The 16,857-nt window shown below is 37.3% G+C and overlaps 1 protein-coding gene across 6 annotated transcripts in view; it reads left to right on the top strand.

Annotated features, from left to right (window-relative positions):
- The window catches only part of LOC142339068 (uncharacterized), a 55,575-nt gene that overhangs the window by 34,229 nt on the left and 4,489 nt on the right, over window positions 1–16,857 (top strand). For all 6 annotated transcript variants that reach the window (XM_075388734.1, XM_075388733.1, XM_075388732.1 and 3 more), the window contains 5 exons: window positions 1,420–4,068; window positions 6,674–6,974; window positions 7,364–7,591; window positions 8,092–10,172; window positions 14,638–15,255. In XM_075388734.1, coding sequence (XP_075244849.1) covers window positions 1,420–4,068; window positions 6,674–6,974; window positions 7,364–7,591; window positions 8,092–10,172; window positions 14,638–15,255 — 5,877 coding nt within the window. The remainder of the gene's footprint in view (window positions 1–1,419; window positions 4,069–6,673; window positions 6,975–7,363; window positions 7,592–8,091; window positions 10,173–14,637; window positions 15,256–16,857) is intronic.

Raw genomic sequence — 16,857 nt, 5'->3', positions numbered from 1 at the left:
CTTCGAAGCATAGTTGCAGGGAAAAAAACATTCCATATTGTTGAGATTTTTCCAATGACCGAAAAAACCCGTAAGTTGATAGCTTTCTGAAAACTTTCACGTTCGTTTTGTAATTGTTCTGAGACTTCTGTATCTGTATTTGTTGACGCTTTGACCCGAAACTTTTAAGCAATTTTGGGGATATCGTTAGCTATTCTGATTTTTCTCAATTTTAAGGCATTTGTTTTTTTTTGGTTTGGACATCATTTGACACATAACAATCGAATTGTCGTTTTTGTGAGGCCTCGTTGCTTTTTTGTTGTTTAAGTGCTAATTAGGATGCTATTTTAAAACGATAATTGTTTCGATTGGCCCATTCGATTGGTTACTCTATATACCTATTGATTTCATTTGTTCAAAAGCAGTAATATTTGAAAGAAATTCATGCATAATCTCTCTTTCTGTCCTGTCTCATTGTTAGTTGTACACAATTTCGTATCAATTTTGGCGATCATGCAATCAAACTGAATAGATTATCCAATTTATCAGCGTTCTATTGATTTTAATTTTCCAAAAAAAACTTTTTTAAAATCTAAAAATAATTTTGAGCGTATTCTTTCACTGGTTAATCAGTGTTTTCCTGATTTTCTGGTTGCCTACTAATCTGCTGAGTTTTACCGTTTTAATTTGTGTTTGTAATTTCTCTTTAGTTGAGTTTCAAGGTGTCAAAAACTTGATCTAACTCTGGCATATCTCCGATATTGGAAATTCTTACAAGCAGCTACTTCTTTTAAACCTATTAAGTTCATTTTTTAAAGAAAATCTTGAGCATTTTTTGTTTCTCCCTATTTTGCTATTGAAAACAACTAATTCTGTTAGAAAAATTAAAGGTCTTTGTCTAAAAAGTTATTGAGAATAATGTTTCGAGGTAGTGCTTCTGCTTGTTTGTAATTGTTAAGCGGGTTCAGAAGTTAATCATCATACGAGAGTATGCATACTTATTGTCTTTAACATCTTGTGAGCCTAACATCGTCTTCAATTTTAACATACTTTTAATTGAATCATGAAAGATCTTGCCAGGTTGACATTAGATGACATCAAAGGACGCAGTCTTTTTTGCTATACTCTTAATGTATGGTCTCAACTTCTGATGACTTTTTTGTTTTTTTTTCTAGTAATGACCATAACAGTTCAGGTCATTCTTCGAACTTCAGACTTTGTATTGTATTTCACGATCTGACATGAATGCTTTTTTAATTTCCAGGCTTTGTTAGAATTATTGGATCTATTCTGTTTCGACCCTCCAGTGTTTTTATGCTCACAACTATAACTTTTGTTTTGCTATAAATAGCACGTGCGCCCGGGGCTGTAAAAGTAAAAGTTATATGTCTATCGAGCTGGGGGGAACTGAAAAGATCCGAACTATTATTGTGTTGACAGGATTAAAGTACGCTGACTTCGACTACTTGGAAGTACGCGGTGCAGCTGTTTTTCCAGCCACAGCTCTGCCAGCGCTTCGCAATCTGCACATGAACGACTGTGACCTGTGTGAAATATCCGATTCCATCACAAGGCTCAAAAACCTATCATGGTTCCAAGTCAGTGAGAACCCAAATATCCACACCATACCCGAAGACCTCGCACTTCTGGACAAGTTACAGACCTTCAGTTTTGAGGGGTGCCAGATAGCCGACGAGGTTCTAAAGCTACGTTCTGATAAGGGGTCGGCTAAAAACATTCAGAGGTATCTTTCGGCTAAACGGGAAGGGAAGTCGGCTTGGCGACGGATGAAGCTAATGTTTATGGGTGAGAGTAATGCAGGCAAAACTTCACTGGTCCGGGCTCTGGCTAGATCTGGTCAGGGAATTTGTTCAAACAAGTACGCGGGGGTGATGAGATACGCCATAAGGCAACATCACGATATGGAAAAACTGGAACAAGAGAGAAAAGGTATGCCAGAACTCAGCACTGTAGGAGTTGACTTGAATGACTGGTTTTACCCCAAAGACAACAGCGACCCTAAAATGCCCCCAATCTGGTTCGACACTTGGGATTTTGCGGGTCAAGAGGTCTACCAAATAACTCATCAGTACTTCATTTCACGTCGGTGTTTATATCTATTAGTCTTCAATACAGTTGAATGTACAAACGAAGGTTATAAAGTCAGAGACAAGGCAAGTCTGCGTCAGGAGTTGAAAAAATGGTTGAACAATATTTACTGTCGGATTCCGAACGCCCATTTTATTCTCGTTGGAACCCGAATGGACATAGCCAAAGACAAACATACGAAAGAATACCAACCCCAGTATTTCGAAATGATGGAAGAATACCTCAAGGGCGAATTTAAACAACCTATTGACGAATCGCGAAAACAAACTTCGGGCTTCCCGATTGTAAAGGACGTTATTTTTGTCGCGTGTACCGAAAGCAAAGACCAAAATAACATAGTATATCTTTGTAAGCAAATTTGGAAACGAGCATCCGAGATTAAAAGCGACGCTACCGGAGCTGATAAGAACCAAAACTTGATCGATATCGAAGTGCCTAAAAAGTACAAAGAGGTCGAAGGCTGGATCAAAGAGCTTCGCGAAGACTTAAAAGAGAGAAATCAAGAGCCCATTTTGAGCGGAGCAAAATTGCGAGAGGAAATTAACAGACATTTACTGAACCGAAAAGTGCGAGCAATCGACACTGCCGAATTTGGAACTATGATGAACTTCATGCACGAAAACGGGATCATCTTGCATTACGAAAGCACTCTTCTCAACGACAAATACTTCGTAGACCCCCAATGGATGGCTGACCAGCTAGCAGAAGTAATCACTGTGAAAGAAAACCAAAATTACGGAACCAATCTTGACCCCGGAATCGCCCGAATCAACGATTTCTTACTTTGGATCTCAAAAATTGCCGCAGTTAGTAAGTTTAAAACATGGCCGTGTTTGTTCATACCACTTCTGTCACAGTTTGAAGTGGCGCTTAAGTTTAGCGACAATTACATGTTAATACCATCATCGCTACCTACCGAACGGGAATATTCGGAAAGGCGTCACAACCAGCGAACAAATGATATTCCGACGTCAAGTGTTATGGTTCCGGAACAGTCTGGCCTGCAAGCTATGTCAACATTCCAACCAAACCAAAAACGGATGCGGCGCGGAATTTACCGCAAACATTACAAATCGTTTAGCAAGTATGAAATCTTGAAAGGGGCGCCTCCCCATGCGGGCGATTTAGTAGACACAGATCGTTCAATTTTGCAAGTTTGGTTTCCAGAAGCTGATGACGTCAGAAGTTTATCAAAGTTCATGGTCTTCTCCTATATTCCTTTCGGATTTTGGGCCAGGCTAATCGCCCGAATCATTTCAGACGAACAATTTTCCCTAACCGCTGGGGACATATTGCAACCCGAGTTCAAAACGGACCAGGAAAGCCAATTTTCACCTGTTCTTGATTACGCTTTGAATTCCGGGTTCACGTGGCGATGTTGGAAAACTGGTGTAGCTTTGTTTCTGTGGGATCACATTCCAATTTTGGAAATAAAGGAAGTTTTGTCAGAACAACAATGCCGAAAGTCTTCGCCTTTTTCTCAGTTACCAGAGACGGTAAAAATTCGCAAACACGAGTTAGTCAACGCTCAAGGGCACATGGCCCGAACACTAAATACTGACATGGTAAACAGTCTAAACTCAGTTGAGTTCAGAGACGAAAAACTGAAAAAATCATTCCCGAAACAAGTTCTGTCAATAAAGGTGTTTACCAACACAGCTCTGATCATAGAAAGCCGCAAGTATCACAATTACGCGTTGACCTATGATACTTATTTCGGTCCAAACATTCAAAACCTCGCTCACCTTTTTGAACAAATTTCTCAGCACGTGGATATGTTGCTAGCAGAGTGGTATCCCAACTTGGGAGAGAGACCACAGATGGGTTTCGATAGTGAGTATGATCACTCAATCGAACGTATCATACCGTGTCCCAAGTGTCTGGCCGCCCATGACAAGACGGCACTTCCTGTTTGCAGGTTACACTTGCAGTTTAGCCTCGACAACATTAGACGACACTGTGATCGGAAAAAGGCTCAAGGTATGTGTGTGTGATACATATAAATATTCGTTGCAACATTTGTTCACAAATTTGATATTCATGCGATGCGCACTGTTTGATTCTGTCAATATTCAAATTCCTTTTACACATCTAAGTAAGATGAACGTCATATTAAAGTACCACATTAAAACTCCCACCACGAAGGATCGATATGAGGGCAAAATACCCAATGATAAAATACCCAATGTCAAAAATAGCCAAAGCTAAAATACCCCACTAATTGCAAAATACCTAAACGTTACTCAATATTTATCTGTGATTTAAATGATCAAAAGGATATCCATCATGGTCTTAATTAATCAGCAGAAATTGCGCTGTGATTTGTTAGAATGTTGAGGGAGAATAAACCAATGAAAACGTTGGATATAATTAGCTTGACGTATCTTGAGAAGAAGCTCCACTTGTTCAAAGTAAATGTGCCAAGAGAGATGCAGCCTAAGAGGACAACAAATAAGATGAGAATGCGTTATAAGAGATGCCCGAGTTCGAGTGTTTACGACCAGTTGGTGTAAGAACAGTTAGCACGCTAGGCTTGCAAGTAAGAAATTGTGGTTCAAATCCAGTACTGGTCCATTTCTACCATAGTTTTGCCTGCTTAGACCCATAGACTGATTGCTACAGACATATAATAGCGGCCAGTGTGCTCACACAAACGGAATCAATTTCTTTCTTAGTGTAGTGGCGTATTATTGCATGGATTGTTCTGGCTTATTGGGTATTTTGGAAAGGAATAAAATATCATGTAACTGTAACTTGGAAATTCTTTAGATAAAACAATTTCAAAAAAACAGTGACCTTCAAAATCCGGTCTCACCGATAATAAAGGCAAAAGTGGAAATGTAAGGGAAATTAAAGCATTTTCAAAGTTAAACAAATCATTACTTACACTTTGGTGATGCCGTTATACAAAAATAGTAATAAAAATTATACAAAAATAGTTTAAAAAATGTTGAGAAAAACAGGTGCAAAAATTGAAGAACATCGATCGGCTCTTTTACAACAAAAACTAATCAATGTAGCAAAATTACGAATAAAGATCAAAAACAATTTTCAAAACAGCATCAAGTTTCAAAAACACGTTAAAACGTATCCTTGTCATACGCGTTACAAAGTTAGCCTTACGTTCTTCTACATGAAATGAGAATTAGCATTATATTCTTCTGCATGAATTAAGAATTCAAATCAACTCAATGTTGTTATCTCATTTTCTACCAACTTCGTAAGGAAAATAAACCGACTAAAGTCAGATGACCTGCTCGCGAACGACAGGCAGGGGCAATTCAAATTAGGGGTGTAGCCCAGAATTCTTTTAGGGTGCATCAACTGAGACCTCATAGGGGTTCAAACCAGATGCCTCCAGCATATCAGTCAGACATCTTAACCACTAAGTTTAACCACCAGACATCTCAACCAAAAGTCATACAGAGATTGGCTTCCAGGATCAGCAATAGGAAAGAAGATTCATATTAGGACGTGATCGCGTACATAAGGATAAAAATAAGTTTCGTTCTTTTGCGTGGCTCCATAATCTGCCTCCGTGACGCACGCTCCATGCGCCGGCGCCCTGCAGTAGAAGCGTTAATAGGAACCATTGTAGAGGAAAGGAGGCTGTTTGTTGTCCTAAATGTTTTATGTTTTTTCTAACCTTGATTCAAAATCACTACGCATTATAATTTGGTTGCTATTAACCATATCTCTTTTGATTATAATTCGGATGCTTTAATTTCTCTATCTTTTGCGTCTGATGCTTCAATTTTTGACTACTGTCCAGGATTTATTAACACACATAGGAGTTGACTTGCTGCCCCGAGATGACCGACTACCCCTTTAGGGGAAGGGGCTTCTCTTAATTGACCTCTTTTAACCACCAAGTTACAACAGCTTTGAAAGTCAACCGCAAACAATCGCTTTTATATTAGCTACAAACTTCAATTCAGAAGGAAAGCAACTGAAATCACTAAAAATGAAGAAAAGAAACGTGAAAAAGTCACTCAAGAAGTCAAAGAAAATTCTAGAACAAAAGCGCAAAATCGTCAAGCGAGAAACACACGTTTACAATAATTGCTTCAAACTTCGTTCGAGAGTGAATTAACAGCAACAAATAAAAACAAATTGAGCCCTAAAACTTTAAATACTTTACTGTGAATATTATGAATCGATTGAGGTTTTAAACTAATTTCATTTATAAAATTGAATGTATTATCAATAAGGATTTTAGGTCAATATCCTGAGAGAAATTTTTTCTAAAAAATACATCGAAATATCCAATCTTTCGGTCTCACCTCAGACCTAACGGACAGTTAAATAAATTTGACAATGAAACTCAAGAACAGTGTTTCAGTCGCACAAAAATAATAAAACTGACTCTAAATAAACAGACAATCAAAAACTGTCAATTTATTGCTTTATACTTATTTTCCTGTTTCACGACCAAACTGCCGGCAATGAGTTTTGAAGCTATGACACGTATTAAAAGTGGAGCAGTGTTGTAAAGCTCAAATGAGTTTTGACTTCAAGACAATTTTTTTCAGCAAAACTGAAAAACGTTCATTTTTGGACAAATGATATCTTTGCTTCGTTTTAGCGATACTGAAACAACAAGCAGAAGAAAAGAAATCTTCCCAAAAATCCAGGAACCGTGCCAACTCTGGAAGCACTTCCTCGTCCGAGGATGAACATAACCAACCAAAAAAGAAACTTCCATTCAAAAGCATGGACCCGGACGCGACTCCGACAGTGGAAAGTAAACGCATCAGTTTCACCCGGCAAAAGAGCGTGGACTTTGGCGACCTTGATGACAACCGGAACAACTTTAACAGGCAACGATCAGGAACAGCTCGGCAGAGTCCAGACAGTGAAAGCACATCAATCGAGCACTTCATGAGGTTTCACGCTTGACTTCATCAATTTTTTCAAAATATATGAACAGTTCCACTGTTGAATATACTCAATATTAGTTGAATTTTTAAATCTCTAAAAGGACCAGTTTAACTACAATGTTACGGCATAGAAGTGGTATTTAAATCTGTTGAAACACCCCCCCCCCCCCCCCCCCCACACACACACACGCGCGCACACACACACACACACACACACACGCACACACACACACATACCATAGCACACATAGCCCCACCATAGCACACCTGTACGTGTCATTACTTGCTAGTAACAGGTTTTAGCATAGCGCAAGGCACTACGTTGGGGGGGGGGTCACAGAGAGTACGGTGGAACAGAATAGATCTCTTTTTTACTTTTTTAATATTGTTTGTAGACGGTATACGACAGCAATAGGATCGGATGACTCATTCGACTACAGTCGGGACTGGCGGGAATTCCACGGCATGGAACCAAATCATACCGAGTCTCAATCCAGACTTGCAATTCCTCGTGGGGACTTTACCGATGGTTCCCAGAGCACCATCGGGTCATACGGGTCCTCACCAAGAGCTTCAATCGCTCCCAGCTTCCGTCACACCATGTCAATGCGTGAACGCGGCAGGTCCCTACAGTTTCCTTCCCCCGAAGACTAAAATAATCTCTGCAATTTAATTTAGCCTTTTGGCCTTTACAATGCTATAGATTGTATATAACTATTATAATATCTAGTCCGCATCAAATTTAAGGCTTCTTTCCATCTTTGGAAAAATCGTAGGAAAGCTTCATCGAATCGTCTTTCCTGTCTGAAAAGACAAGCTACGAATTTTATTTTCAAACTCAGTTTTCCTGGAAAAAAATTGCTTCAAATGGTTACATTAAAATCACAAAAAAATTGCAGGTAAATTACCTGAATAATGTGCAGGTAAGCAATTCCGAGGAAAATTGTGCATGTAAATTTTACCTGCACATGACCTTACCTGCACACTGATCAGGTAAGTTTACCCATACAATATTTAGAGTGTATAAAAACCATTATCAATGCAAAATCATGCATCAATTAGTTTACAAAGGTTTATGAAAACAACAAAAAATGTTGTTCACGGGGAAGAAAACATACGACAGGTCAACGAGAGCGGATACGACATTTCAAAAACTTCACTGCTTCGTTGAGGAGGATATTTTGCTCCTGGCTTGCTCAGGACAAGCTTATTTATGTTGTCCAGAACCCGAGCACAAAGAATTTGCCATTGATGAAGTCGCGCCCAACTTTCTCTTCATCGATATGCCCCATGACAAAGTATTGCCCAGACGTTTCGTGGAAATCGAACGATATTTAGGCCAAGGGTGTTTTGGAGCTGTCTTCAGTGGCTTCATTAGCGACCCACAGGAGCGAATGGATGACAGGATCCCGGTGGCGCATAAGTTTTACCAGCCAATCAACGTCGAGGACCGTTTCCAGGCACCACTTGGGGATAAGGAAGCAATTCACAGCAAGCAGAAGCAATGGATGTTGGAACCATCCTATAGCATTGCCGAGGCATACACTGAGTTACGAAAGGAAGCTTCGGTTTTGATGGAGCTCCAGCACGAATTTATTGTTTCCTTTTATGGTGTCAGTCTGTCACCGATAGCTCTCATCTTGGACAAAGCTCCAAAGGGCGACTTAGCAGAACAGCTTGAAAAGTTCAAAACAGAAAACTCGCTTTTACCCCCACCTGTAATCAAAGACATCATCTATCAACTTTCAAGTGCTTTAGCGTACCTGCATAAACATTCGTACGTGCATCGAGATCTGAAGCCTGCGAATGTATTGGTGTGGAAATTTCCAGATGCGCAGGCTACGATGAAAGAATTGAAAGGACGACAGCCAGTTTTGGTGAGATTGAGCGATTACGGAATGACTCAGAAGGAAATCAGCGATCAAATGCTCGGACGTCCCGGAACCCCTCAATACATGGCTCCAGAGATCTTACAAGAAGATGGTCGCGAGATCTTCAACAACAAAATCGACATTTACTCTCTGGGCATGATAATATACGACTGCATATGTTTGACACCACCTTGGTTGTCGGTTAATTTCCTCGATTTCCGAACAATGGTTTCAGAAAATAAACGACCGATGACTACCACGGCAGCAAAGCAAAGTCCGGTTGCATTTTTGGACTTAATGTGTTACTGTACGTTGCCAGATCCGAAACGTCGCCCTGACGCCGTTGAGCTAGTAGAACTATTCCAAGAGCAAGAAGTGTGCAAATTGATCGAAATTGTAGAGCTCAGAACGCCTCAGCATTTCCAAGTTACTAACATGGGGCTGTCTTTAGTTGCTGGGGATGGATCACCTCAAGCGATGAACACGATAGCCATAACTTCTCTAGCATCTGTAACATCCTTTAGAAAACATAAAAAGCTGGAAAGCAGAAACAACCCTCAAGTTTTAGACGTGACGTTACTTTTCTATAAAGATATCTTGCGAGAAACAATCAATTTGCAATTCGACATGAGTGAAATAAGTGAAGACGAGGTAGTTACAAGTGTGTGTTGTGTCTACAAAACCGTTTGGGTGGGTACCCATAGTTTGCATACAATGGACGAAAGCCTCAGGGTGTTCCAAATAGTAGAAGGCAAATTAGAAGAAAAAGCTTGCAACTCACTCGAATCACGCATAACCGATATTCATCATTTGACCATCGATGGCCCTAATGGAAAATTCTCGTGCGTTGCAGTAGTTACAGAAAACGGCCAAATTAACCTTTATAAACACCAGTGGGAGATTCACAAGGAAGCAGGCCACAATGAAATGAGACCAATGCGAATTGCGACCCTTGAAGAATCGGGTTTTACCCAAATCAACAGTTTGTGCCTGGTCATTGGCAGGTTTGAGCTGTCCAGAATACCGTCAATATCAAAGATCTCAAACAATCCGCCTAGAAGTCCTGGCTCTCCTAGAGATCATGTTAAAACGCTTCGAATACCTCAAAATCTCGAGTTGTGGATCTCAGGCGAAAAAGGGAATCTGAAACGGTTCAAAATCCTCAAAACAGCGGATGGATGCTGTCCGGGCAATGAAGGGCTGCTTCTGTGTTTCATGTACGTCAATCCAGTGCTACGCCACGATCCAGAAAACTTGTTCCAGGGGCGCTTGAGAGTTGACAAACTACTAACATTGGACAGCTGCAGGAGAGTTTGGTCGGCTGGGGCTGAAAGTGAGCATTGCTTACAAGAATTGTATAACAATTCGCAAACATACGTGATTTTTGTTTCCAATTTTAAAACATGAGTAAGAGCACAACTTTCTGATAACACAACAATAACTCAACAATCCAATAAAACTCTCCAATACTGGCCCGGAAATAAAATCCGGAACAAAAAAACACGTATGTTTGCAAATTAAGAACATTAGAGTTCAGTTTTTGGCACCCGTTATCTGTACTTAAACTTAATCTGTTTAGGGACAATGAAAGCTACAAATATGAGAAAAATATAATTCTTCCGCCATTGTGCTGGTCATAATAACATAAAATAAATTGGCTGGTTCACAAAATCACTAATGGACTAGGCAAAATTGCTTTTCGCTGTCTTTTCAAGTTCTAAACTATTCGTTATTTTTCTAATGTCGAATATATTATCGTTCTATCCATTTAGTGGAGGAGGAACTAAAAGCTCTGGGTGTTTTGTGGAGTCAATTTTTGCCTATTGATATATTCACCACAGAGAGTTGTGAGTGCTATCATAAGAAGGCCGGTAAACGGTCGAAAATAGAATAAAGAAGAATTTTTCGACTTCGTTTTTTCCAGGCAGTTATCAAAGATTAAATAAAATTTTGTAAAATCCAAGATGATGTCCCTTGTTTTTAGTTTTTCCGGAATTGTTGCACATCTGTGGGTCAATTTTACTAAGGTTTGGTCAATTTGATAACAATGGGATGCCGAATTCTAAGACATTTTTTCATCAAAAATAGCAACAAATATGTTTCTTTAGCCCATATTTTTCAAATTTTCCGCAGTCACAGACCTCAAAACTTCTGACGAAAATCTCATAACAGGACAAACTTTATTACCCTTTCCTTAATGTTCTTCCTGAATAAAAACTTCGCGGAATTTTTGCCAACTTAAAATAACCATTATCCACTATGTAAAAGATCATTTATTCAATATCTGATAAAAGGATAATTTTTTTGCCAAATAATCTATTTCGGTTACAATTTGGACAATTACCTGTTATTATTGAGCGCACAAAAATCAATGCTCATCGTGGTTACTGACAATCAAAAACTGTTGAGAAAAGATAGATCAAGTTGGTTTATCTATATGGCATAAGTGAACCTATATAATTCTTTCAGTGGATACCTAATGGCTCTTATTTCTTGAGAAATATTTGTCAATAGAAGAGAAAATCTGAGTTATATTCTCAACTTTGCCACTTATTTCCAAATTCTGTCATTTTGTTGCTTAGTCTCAGTAAACGCAGGTTGCATGTTCTCTCCAGTAAATGAAAAATTAATATTTCTCGAGGCTTTATTGTATAAATTAATAATAAATTCATGGCTTCGACGCCGCCAGTTTTTATAACAAATATTTGACTTTTGGACATTTGCCCTTTTTGAAGTTGTTTTTTGGTTGCCTTGTCAGTTTGTCACTTTAAAGTCAGTTCCCATTAGCTCTGCAATAAACCTAATTTGAAAATGTAGAATGCTTTTAATGAATAGCATATGGTTTCAGCCTCTTCGAAATGTTTCCATGTTTAAATGTTTGCCTGTTTTTAGTTCCTTATCGGCCGTGTCAGATATTCTGGATTATACAAGATCTCAATGGCTTCCTCTGGAGACATAAATGAACGTGTTTAATGATTTCAATGGCTATTAATGACCCTTAAGTTAATTGTTTTTCAAAAATTTGATCCACTTTTTGAACTTTGCCTCTTTTTGTTCTTGTTTTTGGTGGAGAAAAATAGCAATCTCTTTGCTTTGATGTTGCAGCTCATTGTTTAATTGGTTGAACACGATGTGGTTTCACAATTTCTTTAAAAAAATTGTGATATTGGTGATTATTTGGGGTAATTTGTCTTGTCTTTTTGTATAGCCCCTCTAAAATGAGGGCCAATTTAAGTTCAATTGAGTCTCATCATTGAAAAGCCGCAATCTGTTATATTGATAGTTTGTTGGGACAATTTTTTGACTTTTTGCATAGTCCCTCTAAAATGAGGGCCAACTTATGTTGAATTGAATATCCAAATCGAGAACCCATAATCTTTTCAATCGATAGTTCATCGTTTTGATGGCTGCAGCAATGTGTTTTAGTGAAGTTGCTTTAATGGAATTTTCAGTTCTGCCTGTATTCGTTGTTAATTTGTAGTCTGACATATTCTCCACTAATGTGAGAGAGAACTGGCTTCCTGTGTACAAGTCATAAGTTAATCTATCTAGTTTAATTTAGTTGAACATTTATGGTTGCTTTTATCTTCAAATGATTTGGCTTGAAAAAAATTTTGAAACTATAAACTTCGACCAATTTGTATATTATTTCTGTCAATTGGAAGCACAGTCAAAGTAAACTTTGCATCCTCAAGTTGCATCCTCATTCAGGAGAAACAAAATTTCAATTTCCATACTACAATGTGTTTTCGTGAAGTTTCTTTAATGGAATTTTCAGTTCTGCCTGTATTCGTAGTTAAATTATAGTTAACATCTTAATCTCCACTAATGTAGATAAAACTGGCTTCCTATGTATATTTCGTAATCTAATTTATCTAGTTTAATTTAGTTGAAAATTCATGGTTGCTATTACTTTTCAAATGATTTGGCTTGAAAAGATCTGAAACTATGAAATTCGCCAATTTCGTTTGTTATTTCTGTCAATTTGTAGCACATTTGCGGTAAAAACAAAATTGCATCTTCATTCTAGAGACAAAATTTTAATTTTTATACTACAATGTGTTTTCGTTAAGTTGCTTTAATGGAATTTTCAGTTCTGCCTGTATTCGTTGTTAATTTATAGTCACACAAATTTTTCTCCACTAATGCGAAATAAAGCTGGCGTCCTATGTATAAGTCATAAGTTAATTTATCCAGTTTAAATTGGTTGAATATTTAGGGTTGCTTTTACTTATTAAATGATTTGGCTTGAAAAAAAATCAAACTATGAACTTCGCCAATTTTGTATTATTTCTGTCAATTTGTAGCACAGTCGCAGTAAACACAAATTGAATCTTCGTTGTAGAGAACCAAAATTTTAATTAGCATACTGGTTTTTATATTAATTAATGACATTGGGCCCCTGATGCTTTGAGTTTTAGTAGACAAAAATATCTTTGTAATTATATACTTTATTTGTTGGTTTTGTGGCTGATACTTTGAGTTTTCATAAATACTTTGTGATTTATGGATTTGACTAGTTTTGAGTTTCGTTTTTCATTTTTTTGTTTTTTGTCACATTAAAATACTCATGACCTTTCCAAATGGCTGTGAAGATAACAGCAGTAAACAAACATATAACGAACTATATGAAAAGCTCTTGATTTTAACGGCTTCGACGCCGTTTTCTGCACAAATTCAAATGAGTTTTTAATTTTCATTGGATTTATTTCCTGCCATTTACACTCTTATTACATATTCTCGGTAAAAAAAAAGTATGTATTAGATTTTTTTTAATTGATAGCTAATGGTTCAAATAACTTTGAAGTTTTGCCCTTTTGTTTTTTTGTCGACTTGTTACCTAGTCTCATTAGGGAATGGTCCGATATGTTGTCTGGAAATGTTATAACTTTTTTCTGATGCTAGTGAAAGTTTCATCTGATGCTTTATCTGATGCTATTTAGTCAGGTATCATCTGATTTGACTTTGTTATTAACTGTTTGAAAAAATAGACATTGATTTTTGGTTTAAAATAACGTTTATTTTCGTTAATTGGTTGTGCTGTTTATCTTGTCTCCTATTCTCATCAATTGCAGGTCACATCGGTTGTTCAAGTTGGCCTAATTTAATTCATTGTCTCACTAAGGATAGGTCCTAATGCCTCAAATAGTTACATAAGAATCTATCCAGTATTTTTTATTTCTTATGACTTTCCCCTTTTTATTCTTTTTCTTGACTTGTTACCGAGTCTCATTTATTTTGATGCTTCACTTCAAATTAAATAGGACCTGTCCTCAATGAGAATTGATGCTAATTTGACTTTGTTCGTAATTTTAGATATTAAAAAATAGCTAATGAGTTTGACCGTTATTCTTGTTTGTTGTTTGTTTTTTTTCTGTTGGTCTTATCGTTGGCAGTTATCATCGGCTATCCAATGGAGCACTATTTAATTAATTTAGTGATGTGCGTTTAAAACAATTTCTTCAACATTAACCAATTCATTTCGAACAGTATGTGTATTGTTGAAAGTTTAGGCTGTCGACAATTAGGTCAAAAATGTGGCTGAGCGGGGTCGAAACATTATGTACGAACGCAACATTACCGCGCCTCCTTGTTATCATTATTATAAAAAGCAAAATAGGAAAAAACAGCTTTATAGAACTTGCACTCAACGTTCGTCAAATTTAAAAAAAAATCGAATTCTGCTGCCTACAACCCCTATCAAGTCCAGACTAACGGGCACAAAACAATTATTGAAATCTTTATTTTATCATTGTTTATTGTTGAAAAAATTTGTTTTGATGGAGGTTGTATTTCAGGCCGTAACGTCTACATGTGGAACGTGGACAACCACCAGTGCAAGGAAATACCCTGTTCCAATTTCTTCGACAACGATCGCGAGACACACACAAGACGATCTTCATCCGGAGACGACATGCTGTCAATCAGGAGCTCTAGCCGGGAATCACACGGCTTCGACTCAGTTATCAACGCTGTCGATTTAAAACAGTTGAATTATTGTGTTTACGTGGCTCTGAACAACGGTTTCATCATAGTCTTTCACGGCCAGTCGGGAGACCAAGTCAACCAGTTCCAAAGTCACACTGTTGACCTCTGCAAGATGCTGCCTTTGGATCCAATAATAGCACCACCTACATCTCAAGTGATGGAACATTATCAAGATACCTTCCAGAAGAAAGACGCCAGATACCTAACCTTCGGAACTGGGCATACCAGCTTGGTAGAATTGAAGCACGACGCAACATCAGAAGTTGAGTGGCAGCGACCACGAAGAGCAGAAACATTCGGTCCAGACGTCTTTGACGAAATGGATTCTTTGCAAACTAAAAACGTGCTTATTAAACTGTGGAACCAATATGGTGAAGAACTGCACAAGATTAAGAAACGGAAACCAAACCTGCAGAAACAAGAGACAGGTAAAAAGAATTTGATTTGTTGACAATGCTAGTTCAATGCACCGACAATACTTCGAAGGTTGAAAAATTTTATTAGTAACCCTAAAAATAGCCCTAACATTATTTAGAAATTCCCCGTTTATTTTTTTGATAAAATTTTGTATTATTAGAGTGAACTTGCGCTGAGCAGCACTGGAAATAAGAAATCTTATCTGTTTAAGTTAAGGAATGAATTGCTATTTATTCATGTACATCAAGTTTTCGTACGCTCATTTGATCACGCTTCCAAAGCTCAAAGCAGCTATTTCTTTCAGTGATGACTACTGAAAGGCATATTTATTTCAATTCAAAGAATTTGAATTGTATTGGGGCGTTGTCTTGTTTACAATTTAAAGAATTTGAATAATATTTGGGCGCTGTATTTTTTAGAATTCAAAGAACTTGAATTAAATTGGGGCGCTGTCTTTTTAAGACTCAGAGAGGATTTATGGTTTTCTGTTTTTAATACTCGAAGAGGCTTTATGGTTTTCTGTTTTTTGTTAAAAGTGAGCGAGCAAGAAAACCGGAAGTTCAGGGAGTGAATAAAGTTTGAGAAAAATGTTTCAGTGAACAAATTCGAAGAGCAGAAAAAAAGAGAGTGGTTCTTTTGTTCATGTTTTCTATGGAAACAGAGCGAAATTTCTAGGTGTGAAAAAAAATTCGATAAACGAGCGAATTTTTTGTTCACGAGCGGATTTTTCAAGATGTTTTTTTTTGCTTTTTCAAACTTCTGTGCTGTCTAAAAGGTTTTTTATGACTAAAAGGATTAGGTATTAATATAAGTATTATTTGCAAGTTATTTTGATGACATTTCAGGGTTTGAAGTAATTGAAGGGAGTTTTACGCTAATTTGTAGGTTTTTCAACTATTTCTCCGGATTTAAAGCTATTTTAGCAATTTTTTAGCCCATTATGGTATTATTCTACTTTTACTTGCAACTGAATGTAAGCTTAACGCTCTTGGGAAGTTTCCATTATAAAATAAGTACAAGTTCTTTGGTACCAAGCAATTTTTACTTTGAATTTTGACAAAAAATTGTTAAAATTTTTCTTAATTTCTTACAGTTTTGCGCTTTAATTCAATATCAGATATTTATTTTTGTGCTTTTTTGGCTTGTCCGAATTTGAGTGAGTGAGAGAGTTGTCTCGATGTCTTGAATATTGTTTCCTTTTGTATTTGTACCCGTACAAACTGACAAAGGAATTGAAAGTTCGGTTTTTCATAGTTTAAATTACGTTTTAGTTAAATTTTCTGTTTTTTTTTCAATTAAGATAGTTTTTTTGCTTCTTTGGTACTCACTGCCATCAGAATTTAGCTATTCGACAGGCTGCTTTTTGGTAAAGTCATCTTCAAGTGTTTTTTGGAATGCTTTCGTCTATTTGTGTTTCTTGCGTTCATGCTTTATTTTCAAACAAAGAGAAATGTAGGTGCAACAAATTTTTCGCTCAGCGAGCAAGTTTTTTGTTCACATGCGGCTTTTAAAGCTGTGTTTTTGTTTTTCGAAAATTGTCTGATGTCTAAAAAGTTTTTCTACACTAAAAAAATATTTTTCAGGTTGTTTTGATAGCGCGTGGAAGGCTTTTG

The sequence above is a fragment of the Convolutriloba macropyga genome, chromosome 5, assembly GCF_964194025.1.
Source record: "Convolutriloba macropyga chromosome 5, txConMacr16.3, whole genome shotgun sequence".
NCBI lineage: Eukaryota > Metazoa > Xenacoelomorpha > Acoela > Convolutidae > Convolutriloba > Convolutriloba macropyga.
This window is presented reverse-complemented; position numbering and strand designations above follow the sequence as displayed.